At 42.5% G+C, this 17122-nt stretch overlaps 1 protein-coding gene across 2 annotated transcripts in view; it reads left to right on the top strand.

Moving 5' to 3' along the window:
• Nucleotides 1-17122, top strand: part of AOAH (acyloxyacyl hydrolase) — a 132910-nt gene that overhangs the window by 81103 nt on the left and 34685 nt on the right. For both annotated transcript variants that reach the window (XM_019726325.2, XM_074341003.1), the window contains exon 13: nucleotides 7771-7853. In XM_019726325.2, coding sequence (XP_019581884.2) covers nucleotides 7771-7853 — 83 coding nt within the window. The remainder of the gene's footprint in view (nucleotides 1-7770; nucleotides 7854-17122) is intronic.

Raw genomic sequence — 17122 nt, 5'->3', positions numbered from 1 at the left:
AGCGTGAACCAGGCCTGAGAGCAAAAAAATGGAGAACTTGGGTCCCCAGGAGTGAGTGCAAAAAAGAAATGTGGCTGAGGACAGAGGCTGGGGGAATGCCAACATGGATGGGTTTGGGGAAAAGAAGACAGAAACAACAACCCTCAAAGTAGGAAGAAAAGTGGAAGGATTTAGTGTCCTGGAGGCCAAGTGACGAACGTGTTTCCAAGGCCAAATGCTGTTCGAGGCAGAGGAAGAGGAGGCCTGACTCTGGCCCCTGGGTGGGTATGCAAGACGGTGACCCTGGGGACGCTCTGACCAGAAACATGCCTATGGGGTGGAGATGGAAGCCTGATGGGAGAGACTCGGTTCAGGAGGTGATGAAGTAAATGCGGGTGAGCAGAAACGACTCTTTGAACAAGTTTCCCTAGTAAAGGGGGCAGAGCAATGGGGTGGTGTGATAGGACGTGGGGCATAAAAGATCAGGAGACATTTGTAGATGAGAAATCCTACAGTATGCCTGTAGTGAACGGAAGATCCAAAAGAGAGAGAACGGAGGATGCAGGAAGGAACAAGTTCCTAAAGAAGGCGAGAAGGGATGGAATGCAGGCGCCTGGTGTGTCACTGGGCTTGGGCAGGAGGGACCATCCGTAGACACAGTGGCTCAGCCGAAGGACGCGTCCCACCATATGCTGACAAATCTCTCCACTTGCGAGTTCCTCCTTGACTCTACTTATTTTTCAATTTTTATCTTTTTTAATTTATTGACTCAAATCATGAATGTATTTTTTTATTTTAAAAAATACCTGAGGTACATAGACTAAAAAGCCAAACCCTCCCCCAAGTTCACCCCCTTTCCCAGAAGAGAGCCCTGTTATCAATTTAGTGTGACTTCCTCTAGACCCTTCCTTATGTGCTCACGTGCATTTATTTGTACAGAAAGAAATGCTTTGTTGGAATTTTGCCACGAATGACGTCATACTGTGTGTGACATACTATGATGTAATGCTTTGCCCTAACAATGCTTCTTGAAGCCTTTTCCATTCTTGTGCAGTTCTGTGTGGTATTTCATAGTATGGTTGTTTTATTCTCCCATTGCTGGAGAGTCCACTCAATTCCAAACCCTCGTTATCCCCCCAAATGTTGCAATAAACATTCTATAGCTCTCTTTATGAATACATGTGATGATTTCTTTAGAAAAACATTGCTGAAACAAATGAGAAACAGAAACTCATAGACACAGACAATAGTTTAGTGGTTACCAGAGGGTAAGTGGGGAGGGAGGTGCTAGATGAGGGTAAAGGGGATCAAATATATGGTGATGGAAGGAGAACTGACTCTGGGTGGTGAACACACAATGGGATTTATAGCTGATGTGATACAGAATTGTACACCTGAAATCTACGTAACTTTACTAACACCAATAAACTTTAATTTAAAAAAAAATCATTGCTGGATCAGAATGTATCCATTTTTAATTGTTCATAATCCCTCTTGAAGGGCTAGACCAATTTGTATTCTCCCAAGTAATGTCTGAGAAGACTGGTTTCCCCACACCCTTGCTAATACTGGATATTATCCACCTTCTTAATTTTCTCCCATCTAACAATATTGTATTGTTGTTCTAATAAGTAACCTCCTGATTACTAGTGAGGTTAAGCACCACAGGCATTTACCCTCATCTTTGTTTGATCTAGTGACCCCTGCTCATGCTTCAAAGCTCACCACTCAGGGGTCAGTGCCTTTCGACAGCCTCTTCATACTAATCCCCATCTGCCCAGATGATTCTCTGCTCCTTCAACACCATGTCACCTGGCTTGTCATGCTGTTGACTCATGGTCACCCCCCACAGACTCTGAGCATCTCAAGTGCTTGCCTGCTCTGTAGCCCTAGCCCCTGGCATAGTAAGAGGCTCCGTAATAGGTACTCCATGAAAGAATTACTGAATAAGTTTATAATGATATCACTTTACATTTGTAGAGTACCTTACAATCTGTAAACCTCCTTCCCTTGCCTTTTCTCAGATTGCTTAAATCAAATCAGATCTGTAGGAATTAACGTTTCAGGGAAAAACGCTACGGACAAGGGAAGAGCAGCATAAACTGCATGAATTGAATCACCAGTTGCAGGATGTGATGGGGATAAAGATCAATGCTTTGGACTTAAGCCCTTAGACTTCTAATGTGCCCTGTCATACGTGTTCTACAAGAAATTGGCAAAATTTATTAAAATAGTAAAATAATCGCACAGTCAACAAGTTGGAGAAAATAAGCTTAAAGTAAAATGATCAATGCCATAGTCTGGTAGAAAGAATAAAAGAAAGGAGAGCTTTGCTAACAAGTGAATTTGGTCAATAATAGATCAAACAAGCCTCAATTTGTCCATTTGTCCAGAATGATATAATTTTACAATCTAGATTGATCAAAGTGAATTTAAAAAAACCTCTAAATGTCTCTAGTAGAAATCTTGTAACCAACTGAACCTGAGATTTTAGGTCATCTCAGTGCTCACCTATAGATCACAGAAATAATTCATCCATAGTCTTCAAAATCTGTCCTGGGAAAACACTAGTTCCACAAGATGTTAAAAGGTATTACATACATTTTTAAAAGAATCCTAGGTCAAATACGTTTAGAAAATGCTCGTTTGAATGAAGGAAAACAAGTTTATTCAGCATATGGCTTATCAAAGCCTTTATTTGATAAGACAGAAAGCTTTGTGTATTTTCAAGGTAACATATGAAACATTTCCTAACCACAGAACTATGTAGGATCTGTGTGTGTGTGTGTGTGTGTGTGTGTGTGTGTGTGTGTTTTATGAGAGAGAGAGCTGCATCTCAAGAAACCAGTGTTTCACAGAGTACCCTTTGAGAAATGGTGTTTAGATTATTAAAACAATTTCTATGTCACAACTGATCTTTTCAGATTTACAAGCATCCATAGCCTTAAATCTCTGTTTTATCAGTTTCATGTGATATAGTTACCCTGATACAGTGGCTTAGAATCAAATCTGAGGCTGAGAAAAGCCAGGATGGAAAGAGTTATAACTGTTCCAAGCTCAGAGATGGGCAGAGGAAGGAATCTTGGTGGGAGGTTAACTTAACAGGTAAGAAGCTTTGTCTAGATACAGCACCTCATGAATTATTGAACACAACGCCCATGAGGTCTATTTCCTTGTACTCTTTTGCTGCTCCAAATTCAAAATCTATCATGCTGTCTTGCTGATCTTTTCATGTCTGAACTCCTAGGACCTCCTCTACAGTCAGCCCCACCTCTGCATAATTAGCCCACTGTCAATCTCTCTGGATACACAACAAACCATATTCTGCATGTTTATCCCTCTCAGAGGCTGAAATCTTGTGTGTTCTGTGATGCAGTGAACTAGAGGTTACACAGGGCTCTGGGAGGTGGCCAGCACCAAAAGACTGGAAGCAATTTTAAAGTTCTTTAACTCATCTCCCTGGCCCCATGCTGGCCTGACCTCCATCCACATCAGAAAGAAAACTATCCACCCTTTTCTTAAAACTTCCTAGTAGACCGGATAAAGCCAGTCTAGTCTCTCTGTTATCAGATTTTATCTTAATCTACTCCCCTACCCTAACCCTTCACAACAAATATTACCATTTGTCTCTCACTGACCCTCCTGATAGCCTTCTGAGCCCCAGTGTTTTCTGTGACTTATTCCCTACGAGTCAGCTTCATAAGGCCTCAAAACGTATATCCAAACTAGCTGTGCCTCTGGAGAGAGTCAACAATAGCCTCAGAAACTTCACCAGGACCTGATACGTCACTGTTGCTTAAATAATATCATACTTGGTTTATCCCCCAAATCTCTGATGTGCTAAGCCTTCTGGGAAACTGTTCTGTTGCCTCCCTCCAAGTGGGTTCTGCTTTGAGTCAACACAAGAGGTGATCACTTTTTCAGTTCTAAATCAACCCTTTTAATTTGTCTATATTATTCTTAGTCATGGTGAAGTTTGGAGGGGCCTGGTATTAGAAGGCTCTCAGAGAAAGTGTTTTTTTTTGCGTGTGTTACCTGAGCCCATGTTGGGGAAAACAATTAGTAGACATCCTGCCTGAGATTTACCCATTTTGAATTTTTGGTGTTAGAAGTCAAAATCTGGCCAGTGAGTGTGTCCTCACATGAGAGGCCTGTACTTCCTGGGCCCTGCAATAGACAGAGCCGATAAAATTGGGAATTTAATGTGATGTCCTCCCAAGCCAGCTCCCAAGAAGTGAGGAAGGGAACTCTCAAGTACTCCTCTACTGCACCCCTCAAATTAAAGGACTGAAGCCATCACCACTTCTACTAGCCCGTGGGCATGGGAAATCGCGCTGGGAAAGCTCAGTCCAGCTAGGCCTAGAGGAGCAAGAGGAGGAGGGTTTAAATCCAGAATGGCCATCACAGTTAACCTGACTGCACAGTATCCTCAGTGTATCTTTTTAACTCAAGTTCAGCTGAATTAAGATACAGATAAAGCAATTAAGCAATCTTCCTTTCTATTAAGCAATCTTCCCCGTTTGTAGGCACCCCCAAAACACTGTATTATAAGCTTCTCAAAATACTGTATTGCTCCCTCTATCTTCTCAGGATTCCTGAGCACCCTATGACAAGTTCAGTTCCTAGAATTTATAAGAGAGATTATGTGTTTGACGTGGGGAATGAAAGAAAACAGTATCTTTGATCACATGAAATACTTTCTAGTGTCTAGAACAAAGCCTTAATCCTAAAATTCTAGATGTTATGTCTGGTCAGAAATGTCAGTGAAACTATTCGCCTATGGTAACAATTTCTTCTATATTCTTGTAATGAAACTAACTGTATCCATAATATTAACATCCATACTATTTACTCTCTGTGAGCAGGGCAGGTGCAAAGCAATATCTCGGTACATAAATTCCATTTTTAGAATTATCAAAAATACATGTATGGCTAAATATTGGTAACAATTACTTTCCCAAAGGAAAATAACCCCTCTTTATTGACCGTGAAATCATTTTCGTATTGAACTCAGATCTAATGTCCATTTCCCATCTGCTTTTTCAGACTAGAATAAAATAGCCAAGGCAGAGGTCACAAACGATGCACTATAGAAAGTATTCAGTGCAGCCTTCTGGGTAAGACAGCAGATTGAACCCAGCATTTACTTCTCTCCCTTGAGAGAATGACAGTAAATGAGTTTGTCCACAAGGGCACAGAGAACAGGAAGAGCCAACAGCACAAAATGTTGGAAGCCAGAAAGCAGAAACACAAGTGGTAACTGACGTGGTCGACTCAGGAAAGCTGCATCCTGAGCTAGGAGGAGGGAATGGCAAGAAGCAAGCCAGGTTAAACGGCAGGACCTCCCAGCGACTTGGGAACTGGCTCCGGGCGGTAGCTGCAGAAATGACGGTGAGAGTAAACACAGAGGGTTGGCAGAAAGGTTGCTGAAGAAGCAGTTAGATCCTCAGATCCCTTCCCAACCCTACACAGGTGGGCAGGTACCCCTCCCTTATTGGAGTATAAGGCTAGAGGTTTCTTCTTTGGAAAGGCTGAAATTAAGGGCTTCTGGACTGGGAGACACCAGACACCCTCCTAAAACCCATGCATGCTGAATGCTGAGGACCACCCACCCCCAGCCCCAGAGGGCTGGGGACCTGGATGGAGACTGGACATCCCAAGAGGAAAGCCCCAAAGACACAGACAGCAAGCATTCCCCGAGAAAGGCCCAGTGAGGGCCACAGTCAGCAAGTCAATCCAGGGGCCCAGTTTCCCATCAGCTTTGAATTTCCAACCAGTTTCCATTTTTAAATATAAGCCAAACAACAACCCAGGATCATCAGACATCTGAGGGAAACCTTGAATGTGAAAAACAATGTAAAAACAAAGAGAAAAAACAGCTTCAAGAAAACAGACTATAGCTTTGTTTACTAAGCGGAAAGAAAGCTTTAAAAACTCTAATATTCTACTTATAAAAATAACTAAAACTAATGTCTTTGAAAAGATAAGAGAAGGTATTTTATTCATGTAACAAGAACATTATGCTGAAATTAAAGAAATAGTCAAAGAACAAAAGCGATCACTTGGAAATTATAGTAGTGACATAAGATGATTTTCATAGAAAGGTTGAAAGATCAAGTGGAGAATGTCACCCAGAAGAAAGAGAAAAAGACAAAGAGATGGAAAATAGGACAGAAAAACTAGAAAGTTCGATGACCAGTCTAGGTAACTCAATATCCAGACAACAGGAGTTCTAAGAAAAAAAGAAAGGAAGACATCATCAATGAAGTAATTGAAGAACGTCTCTCAGAAGTGAGTGACATGAAATTTCCAGGTTAAAACTGCCCCTCAAATGTCTAACACTATGAATGCAAACAGAGCCTCTCATCATGACATTTCAGCCACTTGGAACAACGTGCTACTAGAGGTTCTCAAAATATTGAGGCACAGAACAGCTTCAGACAATGCTCAGGCATCTTAGTCTTCTATTGAGAAACGTTATCATACATTTCTCAGACTTCAGAAAGAAGACTACTTTCGGTGCATCCCAAGCGTCCAACCCTGAAACACGCTTCGCTTTCTGCATAACAGACAGTTGGCAAGCACTATGAGTGAGACTTACAGAACACTTAAAAATAAAGGGTGGTTTATGTAAGGTTGTGAGATATGAGGTTATTATAATGAAAAGATACAATGCATTTCACTAGGGATCAAATACTTCTGAGTTTAATTATTATTCATTAGTTCATACCCGATCTTGTTTCAAAAAGGGTTTTAGGAAGTCGATAAAGGTATAGAGAACGTAACATTAAATCACATTTAAACTAAATTAAAGCTTGGCCAAAGAAGATAGAAAATCAAAGATAGGACAAAGGGAGCCAAGAAAATGACTGAAAAGATATGCAACTATAGTCTGATACTGGTTACAAATTTGTCTCTAAACTCCATTATTATTGGTATTCCATTTGTGTTAGATTCAGCTACAAGGAACAGAGAGACTCAACATATGGGTGGTTTAAATAAGATATTACAAGAGGTTATTTCTCTTAAACATAAAAGTCCAGAGATGTGCCGCCCAGGTCTGGTGTAGGAGCTCAGCTCCACTGGTCCCCAGGGATCCAGGGTCCCTCCCGCTCACCACCTGCCTTCCCACTATAGCACTTACCCCATTGTCTAAAATGGCAGCATTCCTATTTGGGGCAGCGGAATGGAAAAAGAGGACAAAGAAAGAGCAAAGGTCACCTGCCAATAATGTTTCCTAAGAAACATGCCCAGAACTTGCTGCTGACCAATTACACTTCTATCGCATTGTCTAGAACTTAGTGAAGAAGCCTCTCCTAGCTGCAAGGGAAGCTGGATAGAGCAGTCATCATTCTGGGCAGACATAAGTCCTACTATTAAATGAAAAAAGGGGAGAAATGGATCTGAAGGACAAGAATATCAGCTATGGCTTCATAGCAACTGAAAGAAGAAAAGGAATGTGATCAGGTTCAAAATCTCAGAGACAGTAAAGAGAACCACCTGCCCAAGAGACTTACGGCGGCTTTTAGTGAAAAGATTAAAAAGGGATGACTCGGGAGGCCTTTAAAAAAGGAAAAGTTTGATCTTATTACAGCCGTGCAACCCCGTTTTATAGGGCTGTCTCTTATAACAACTCTTGCATTGACAGTTTAGAGAAAACGTATCTGCAGAGATTTGATTTTCTGAGTTCATTTTCACTCCATTTTAAAAAATCATAATAAGAACATGTTTGTTTGAACTTTATCATGTGACTGTCCTGACATTAAATGTACACATATATATTTGTTTCAGAATTAAAGAAAACTCCATTTACCTTCGTTTACGGGAAAGAAACCGCTGCAATCACAGAGACTACCAGAATCTTTCAAAAAATGGTATGTAACTTCACCAATGTGCCTTTAATGATTGGTTTTATTTCACAAGTACCACAAAAGCTCGGAATTAGATAACAAAGACCACGGGATAAAACAAATAGTCTTCCTTTCCACTACTACTGCCCTTTCTGAGAGAGGGGCCATGGGCTTAGCACCTTTTCCCTACAGCAAAAGAGAATGAGATACAGTCAAGGCAGAGACAAAGGGGCAGGTCAGTGATCCAACAGCAAAGGTGTAGAAAGTCCAAGGTGCCAGGCAGCCAAGTCTCAGGAGGAAAGACCTAGGTGAGCATTAGCAGAACAAGAACTGAGCAAAATCAAAGTCATTGCCAAGACTCTGCTCTCCTCTTTGGTGCAAAGTCTGCCACATTTCTACTGGTGTTGGAATTTTAAGAAAAATCACTAAATGTTTGTGGCTGAAATCCCCAAAGCCATTAAGGACAGGAACGTGTTTTCAGAGTATTCTGGAGACTTGCAGATCTTCATCAGCTTCCTGTGTTTCCCAGAATGGCAATGTCTTCTGGGCTTGCTTCTTACCTGTGTGGTTCTCACCTCCCACCTTGGACCCATATTCAGCTCATTGCCACAAGACGTTGGTGAAACTCCTGATTGACAACCCATGACGTGGCTAGTGCCTAATAAGTTGCCAAGTAATGTCTTGTGGCACCGTAATGCAGAGATGGCAGACACTGAGTGTGTATCACCACTCCATCTTCCTCAGCCCGGGGCAGACATTACTAATCAATCTTGGCAGTCTTGTCTGTTACACCCAGATTCTGCCTCAGCGATTCTCACAGCACAACACGTCCAACAACCATCATGAACAGATCAGGCTTGGCACATAAAGTTAAAGCTATTTGCCATCCCTGTGCCATCTCTAATTAACAAGAGTGTTAAGGAATTTCCTAAACAGTACAACTTTTAACTAAATATATGACCGACAAGTGATTTCTTATATATTCTATACGGAATCAATGTTCTATTCTAAGAACGACGTATTTGTGATGCTGATAAAATAATAGCTGATGTTTCCTAATCTCTTACCAAGTGCTAAGAGTACTTGGTGTATAACATTTCAGTGAATCCTTTCAACAAACCGTAAGGCAAATATTGTATTTCTTCAGTTCAAAGATACTACTGATTGTAATAGCTCCGGGGAGTGTTGAGGGAGGGAAACTTACAATGCACTCATTGACTGCAGTACTCCACCCAGTATTAAATTTGTTAAACTATATTTCTCAAAGTTGAGGAAATATAAGGAATCCACACTGTTAGAGTTAAGAAAACAAGCATAGAGAGACCAAGAGCCTGGTCCCGGATCAGACAGTATGTTACAAGTGCTGGGTTTTGTACCCAGCTTGTCTCACTCCACTCAGACACCAACAACGATAAAGCAGTCACTGGTCTATGATCTGAAATAATCTACGGACAGAGATTGTCCTCACCTCGCTGCATATGAACACGACCCACAGTTTATTGGAAAGTTACCATCGACTGGCTCTGAACCATCACAGACACAAAGTGAATATCGGCCCCCTGTTCACTTTCTCTTTCCCTTTAGTGAACTATTCAGACAGTCACTACACTGTCAAAAGTTGCCTGTCAGTGTAGACTGAAAAACAACGAACAAAAACACCTGTGTGGAATGTGATGCAGCTCTGCAAAGTGATGATGGAAAGTTCATATATTTTTGTTTAGAAAGACAAAACACTGCCACAAGAAAAATCAGGACACAAAGTTGGATCGTATGCTTAAATTTCTACCGTATTTTTTAAAATAAAAGAGGAAAAAACAGCTGTACATAAGAATAAGAAAACACACCAAAATCATTATGTGTGATAAATTATGGGTGCTGCATTTTTTATTTTTTTTTTACTTTTCTGTTTCCCAAAGATTTTATTTTTATATATAAATATGCTTTTTTAAAAACCCTAGAAAGAAACTGGGTCTAAGAACAGTGAAGGGCCTTTCGGAGGCCCCATAGCCGACAGTATAGGGTTTGGGTGAGGAATAAGCAGTCGGGTCCGGCCAGAAGGGCAGGCTGTGAGCTGCATTCTATCCATGCGCCCAGAGCACCAGCATCGCTCTCTTCACAAGACCCAGACATGTCAACTCAACATCGCTTTCTACCCACAATAAATACAGCAATCTTTCATAAAATCCAAAAGACACTGCAAAGAGTACTCAGTACAATTTATAGCAAACATTTCTCCTTTTCATGGTATGCCATCTTGACAGAATTCCTTTAAAATTCAGACTGTGGAGATAAAAGAGGAAAATAAAACAAAACAACAAAAAAAGGAGATGGGAGGAGAGCCTAATCGTGAAAAACCACGCAGGTCAAAATTTGATCAAAACCTGTGGCTTCTGTCAGACTTTTGTCTAATTGAATAGGTGTCAGGAGGGCAGGTGAGATTATTATTTCCTTCCTTTTCTTTAAATATACAATCCTTAGAAATGGAATGTGTACACTTTGGTATAACTTCTTTGAAAATGCTGCTTGACTAAATTTCTAAGAATGTAGATAAGAGGACTTTTTTTTTTTTTTTTAGTTTCTTCTAGTTACTCATTATTTAATGCTCTGGTTTTTTGATTCTCCAGCCCCTCTTCCTGTTCTCCGTTGCTTCTCCCCACTATGGATTTCCTTTCAATATTATGCAGCATGTAACCCAACTACCCCGCGCCAAGTAATTTCAATCACTCCCCAAGGTTTTTATTAGACATAAGAAAAGTCAGCTTTCTACATCCTGCATATTTATGACTACACTTATTTTTCAGAACCAGCGAGAGAGAGAAAGAGGAGGAAGGGTAGAAAGAGTTGAATGGAATATTAAAGCGTTTCTTTAAAATTATATAGTAAGAATTAAAGAAACAGCTCCGATTTTCGTCTTGATATTTAGGTACGAGATCTCAAAAGTTTCTGTAGCTACCTCTACCATGAACCATTGACAGTGACTACAAAGCATTTTAAAATGTAAAATGTCCAAGTGACCTTTAATTTGGGCACTAATTCTCTGGCATGGGGATTAGGCACAGTAAACTTTTCTCTACATCCTTACAATCTGCAAACGGGGTTTGCAGGGGTTCTCACAACTTCTGATATGCCAAGACCACAGCTGGGGGGATGGAGGGAGGAGACCAGTACTTTGAAGGGGAACGGTCAAAACCAGCTCCTCACTGAACATCACCTTACTTCTCACAGGTGCAAAGTGAGGCCCAGAGAAAGGAGCAGAGTTTTTCCCTGCTTTTCCCTTCATAAAATCTTCTTCTTTTTGCAGTATAAATAGCTGACTGGTTTTAACTTTGGGTCCTGGGATTGGTGTGAGACTTCGACAAATCATTTAATTTCTCTGGCCTGTCTCTGCTTCTGTACACTGGGGATCATGGTTCAATGAGCACAGTTGCCAAAGGTGACCCCGGATCTCATTCTGAGTTGCCTAGACAACAAGCTAGTTCCCATGGACCATCTTCACTCATCCTGATGGGGAAGAAGCTGCACCCCAACTCAGTGGGATGATGAGGTTCAGGGATCGAGCCCAGCCTTGCAAGTTTGCCATTTCCCTAATAAGTCAATTTCTTAAACAATGTCACATGACCCTGTGGAATTCACCAGAAAACCCAGGTGGGGCCACTTTGCACAGTGGGGGAATAACAGTCCACACCTGAACCTCGTGGGGCCATCCTCACTGCTAACTCCACCTACCACCTGTCCTATTATTTACTCAGCATTTTTAAAAATCAGTCACTTTTTCAAGATAGTTTTTTTTTTAACAAGTAGATTTGAAAAAAGTAAATTTAAAAGACACACGTCCATGATAGGAAGGCCGTGGCTCCCAGGGTTCAAGGACAGAAAGAGGGGCGTCTAGGGTTCGATCTCCAGACCTTGGGGCAGAGGCACGTAGGAAGGTAATGGGAATGGGTGAGGGACCGCCATTCCAGCCTGGAGAAGATGGCAGAAAGAAGGGGGCACCCTCTGGGAGGAAAACCTAGCCTAGGGATAGGAGTAGAAAGTGATGGAAACGGGTAGATGGCAGGTCTGAGACTGCCAGTGGCAGACGGGGACAGCCTGGGAAGTGGGCCCAGGGATCCCCTGTGAGGAAAAGGCTGAGGGGTGTGAGAGCTGAATGTGGGGCAGCAGAGGACCCCTGAAGGCTGGAGGGGCAGATGGTGAATTCTGTGGGGAGGGAGGTGCTCTGAGAGAACAAGCCTGGGCTGCTTGAGCTGGGAGCTGCAGAACATACCGGAAGGAGCAGAAGCAGACAAGGAGTTTCACCTTCTCTCTAGCAAAGATGCTCACTCCTCAGAAGCTAGACCTTTAAGCATGGGTGCCAGGGAGTATGAGCTGGGAAGGACATTGCGGCAAAGGTGGACCCCAAAACCATCGCCTGTGCCCAAGCTGCATGTTCCATGCCTCCGGGCCACAAGCTCAGTGAGGACTCAGGGAATATGAGCTTTTCTTCAGCCCTCACTGTCCTTGCTGGCCCTCGTTCCCCCTCATTCACCCCAGCACCCCGACCCTCTGGTCCTGCGTCTCCTGCTGTACTTTCCTCAGTAGCTGAGCTGCTTGCTGTAAGTCTGGCTCCTAGTCTGACAATGAGCCGTGGGGGGTAGGGAGGGGAGCACAGGCATACTCCCTGCACTGAGCTCAGCATCTGCTGCCCGCAGTAGGGACTTGTCAACCCCACACACTTTTTTTTTTAACCTAAATGACGCCCAAGTTACATTTAACCTTTGAAGAGAAGAAAAGTACATACACAGTAATCTTTTGCCAACCTGAATACCTCTGTGATGGGCAAAAAGCATGATTAGCAAGATTACGCTTCATTTAAAATAAAGGGTAGAAGAAAAACAAATGTTAAAGTGGTTTCCAATATGTGTTTTTAAGGAAATAAAAATTCATAAGGTTCTTACTTTCAAAATAAGCAAGGCTCACCTGCTTTAAGAAACAAACAAATCCCAGCCCCCAGCCTCGAAATCTCCACGCCTGGGAGGGGGCCTCGGATGGGCGTATAGGATACACACGGGATACACATGGGATCTCTTTGCACTTTCCAAACACTCTACTAGCTTGGAATAGGACGTCTTGGTCCCTGGCAGCCTTACTCATTTTGTTTTTGCAACTTTAGCAAAACCTTGGTATAAACACCTGTTTGGGGTTGTTCTGCTTTCAGAAAGTCAAAAGTGCTTAAGAGCATGGTTTTTCTGGGGCCCAATCATCCATCCATACCATGAGTGGTCACCCCTCTTTGTTCCCCCCTTATGCTCACTCACATACTGGGAGCAGGGGACTAACTGAAAGTATATATATATATGAAAAATGGAGAATTTTTACACTTTGCTGAAGTACATGTGTTTGCAGCCTCACCTACCCAAACCCACCCCTACTCCTCTTGCTGCACACCAAATTTGATCTTGAACCCCTTAACTTCTATTTTCCACACCCAAAAAAAACTTCATCTTGCTGGCTCTCATCTTTGGGCTTTGGTTAAACCAAAGAGAATGGGAGAGAATCTGAAGAGCTGGAGAAACTGGAAAATAGGGCAAACTTCAGGCCAGTATATGAAAGTGTCTGAGATGCTCGATCTAAAAGACAAGAATCGTATATTTACAGATACACTCAATGCCTGCAGACATCAAGGCTTGCTATTTCTCTTAAGGACCAACTGTATCTCAAAGGTACAATGCTTAATGACAGTAGAAACTTTTGAAATACAAACATTTCAATGTGACACATTTCATGTCAAAGAACGTATTTCCCACCTTTTATTAGGGGGCATTATTTCTATTTTTAATACTTTCAAGGCTTTCAGTTTCAAAGAATCACAAAACAACAGAGACGTTCCAGTCCAAGGGGAAGTATTTCCTAGCATTTCTCTATGCTAACCTTTGTGGATTCTCCTCGTTCCATGCAACGCCTCCAGCTAGGAGGAGGGCACCTGACAAACCATTGCAGTTTGAAGAATGTGTGCTTTAGATTCTTCTGTTAGGTCAAGAGTTTCATCCTGTACCTCTTGAGTCTGCACACCTGCAGAGGGCAAATTCAGAAGCAAATATCTGACATTTTTTTTCACATAATTGTCAATGGCAAGGGCTCCTGATGTCCTGGGGGGGGGGGTGGAGGGGCTCTCTTTTCAATAGATCCCTTTTGTTTTGGGCTTGAGATAAGGGATACCACGGGGAAAGTTCACTGCTATGTGTGTTGATAAATGAACTTGCTGGGTTTTTATCAGCTCCAAAGCATCCTGGGATGTGCCTCTTACCCCTGGCCTTCTCTTCTACTTTCCTTCCTCTCCTTTTCCCCTTGGTTTTGCCCCCACTGCTCCCTCTGGTTCCCCTTCAATATCGCAATGCATGCTAGAAATAGAAAGCTGAACAAGACAAAGCCCCTGTCTTCAAGGAGATCATAACTACCTGGGAAAGAAAGACAGATAAGGAAAGAGTTACGGTGCTTGTAAAATGACGCTAACATAGAGGTCTCTGGGAGTGAGAGGATTTAACTCTGCCTGGAGAAAGGGAGGACAGCTTCACAGAAAAGGTACATTTGGGCAGAGAACCCTGCAGAACGAAATAGGAATCCAAAAAGCATAGGGAGATGGTGACTCAGTGCACAGAGGCTCCGAGGGCAAAATCCTCTTTGGGGAAGAAGGGGCGAGGTCCGCGTGGCCGAAGGCTACTTGGAAGCTACGGCAGTTTTGAGAGGAGCAGAGCGACACTGGGAAGGTCTTACATTCTTTTACAAATATATGTTTGGGAGAATCATTTTCCTAGTTTGTCACGGAAATTCAGAACCACACTTACGAATTTGAAAGCATTTTCAGTAGAAGAAACATCACCAGCAAGTGTCACAACAAACAATTATCAAGCACCCACTATTCTGAGTTCAAGGTCAGTATCTTAGTCTGAATGTTTCTGCTGATTGCAAGCAAACATTTTTAGAGAAAAGAAGGAATTTAAATTTCTCACGGCAGATTTTTTTAACTGGATTATACAAATCATGCTCTTCACAATGCTTCCTGAAGTATGAAAACACAAGCAAAATCTGCATTATTTTAAATCTGATTAAAGTTAAGTAACATTATTAGATGTATTTTAGGTCGTTGTGTGACACATTTTCCATGAACGTTTTGTAGTCTCTATAATGCACTCTGGTTTCTATAACGGTTTCTGGTTCCGGGTACAGAAGCGTAAGCATACTTCCCCCATCTGTCCCACTGAATGCAGCTATGAAACCTGCACGGGATACGTGGAGCAATTATTGGAGGATCTCTGGAAAGTAAACAGTGGCAGGTTGTTTGAAGAAGGAGTACCGAATTAGGAGTACCACCAAACCAGCAGTGCGGTTAGCGTTTACGTATCCTCTGCTATCTCCTGAAACCAGACACAGCGCTGCCCAAAACCCAGATGTGGACAGTGACACAGAGACACTGTCAGAATAAAACCTGTAGCTCACACTCTAGAAGTGGGAAAGAGGTCTCCTGGTAGCGACTCAGTTCCAGTGGGGGCTTGCAGATGCCTAAAATTCTGAGGGGGATAGGGGACTGCCTTTCCCATTGGAAGAGCTATGGTTCCAGGAGGGGGGAGCAAGCAAACCCCACCATTGCTTATTTTCTCACTCTGTCCTCCCAGAGCTAGGTCCTATCGTGAATGCATTTGCCACAAGCAAAAGGAAAGTGGGACAGAAAAAGGAGGGTGGGAGAATGAAAGCTGGGGCTTTAGGACCAAAGAGAGGAGGGCAGGGAATCAGAAAGTCCCAAGGTGACGGGTCATGGATGGGATCTGCTGGGGAAAGCAGCCCCATACAGTTGTTTGTGAACTGCTGGGCTCACTCTTGAGCTGCAAGCGCGTGGATCTGAACCGCAAGCACAGGCTCAAGATTCTGAGGCCTGAACTCAGACACAGTCCACTGTCCAGGTCTCAGGATGGGCACTCAATGGCCCAGACATGAGACAACTCAAAATAACACTACACAGGCTTTGCAAATGGAACTGACGTTGAAGTTACAACTTCGAAGAAGGCTGGGTAGAACTTGCCACTTGAACGTAATGAACCTAACCAGGCTGACTGCCTTCTCCTGCGTTTCCCCAAAAATAAGACCTGGTCTTATGCTAATTTTTGCTCCGAAAGACACATTAGGGCTTATGTTCAGGGGAATGTCATCCTGAAAAATCATGCTAGGGCTTATTTTCCGGTTAGGTCTTATTTTCAAGGAAACACGGTAAGACAAAAATACCAGGCTTGGAGTCCTGTAATATCCAAAATGCCCGGGATATTTCACCCCAATTGGTTAAGACCTTGTCTCTTTTCACTCTGGCTTTCCTTTACATCAGGTCTCATTTTTGTGTTTTACGTTTGTTTCCTTACAAAGGATCCCCCAAATTCTATAAGCTTCACAACTCAAAACCTGTATCTGCCCTTGTCCTATTCAGATAGTTGTAACCAAGGTGGCAATAGGAAAACTAGAGATTTGTTTCTGAGCCATGTGTAAAAAGCATCAGGCGTTTTGTTGGGAACTAATTAACAAGTTCTTATCCTGGGGCTCTAAGAAAGGAAACACCTATTTTGAGTACCCAGCTTGACACCACTTCTTCAGGGGTTCTCCGAATCCCTAACACTCCAAGTTCATTCCTTGTTTAATAACTCTAAGCTTCATAAGAACAGGAACTATGTCTTTTCTATTTACATATATGTTCCCAGCATCTATTACAATGCCTGGCATATAGTAAGCACTTAATAAATGTTACCAAACTAATGAATTACCTAATTTTTGAAGACTTATACTTAAATATGCCCCCATCTCTCTCCATAAAGAATTGGAGACTGAACACCTGCTCTGAGCCGGGCACGGAAGTTATAAGCTCAGGAGAAGACCTTTGAAAGTGTCTTACCAGTTGACTTGGGTGCACAGAACAGGAAGTGCTTGCCCCTGTGGTCCACGCTGACCAGCAGGGGAGATGGAAGCCGCGACCTATTTACGGAAGGACAGCCAATGCTGAGATTCCGTCAAACCTTTCCTCTGTTCCTATAATGCACTATGCCTTATTCCAAAGGGCTTGGATGAGCCAGAATTCAGACTTTGATGGCCAGTAAAGACCCTTTTCTTTCTTTAATTAGGGACAGGTAGATTCTTCATTAAACCACCACGGCAAATAAATGAAATGCCCCGATTTCATAGTCAAACCTTTGCCATTTCTCGGAGCTATAATTGTAGAGACCTGAGCACGAACCTCTAAAGGGTAGTGCCAGTTCTTTAAAGGCGCGCCTTGTTTTATC

The sequence above is a fragment of the Rhinolophus sinicus genome, linkage group LG09, assembly GCF_036562045.2.
Source record: "Rhinolophus sinicus isolate RSC01 linkage group LG09, ASM3656204v1, whole genome shotgun sequence".
NCBI classification, from domain to species: Eukaryota; Metazoa; Chordata; class Mammalia; order Chiroptera; family Rhinolophidae; genus Rhinolophus; species Rhinolophus sinicus.
Note: the sequence above shows the minus strand (reverse complement) of the source record. Positions and strands in the feature narration are given on the sequence as shown.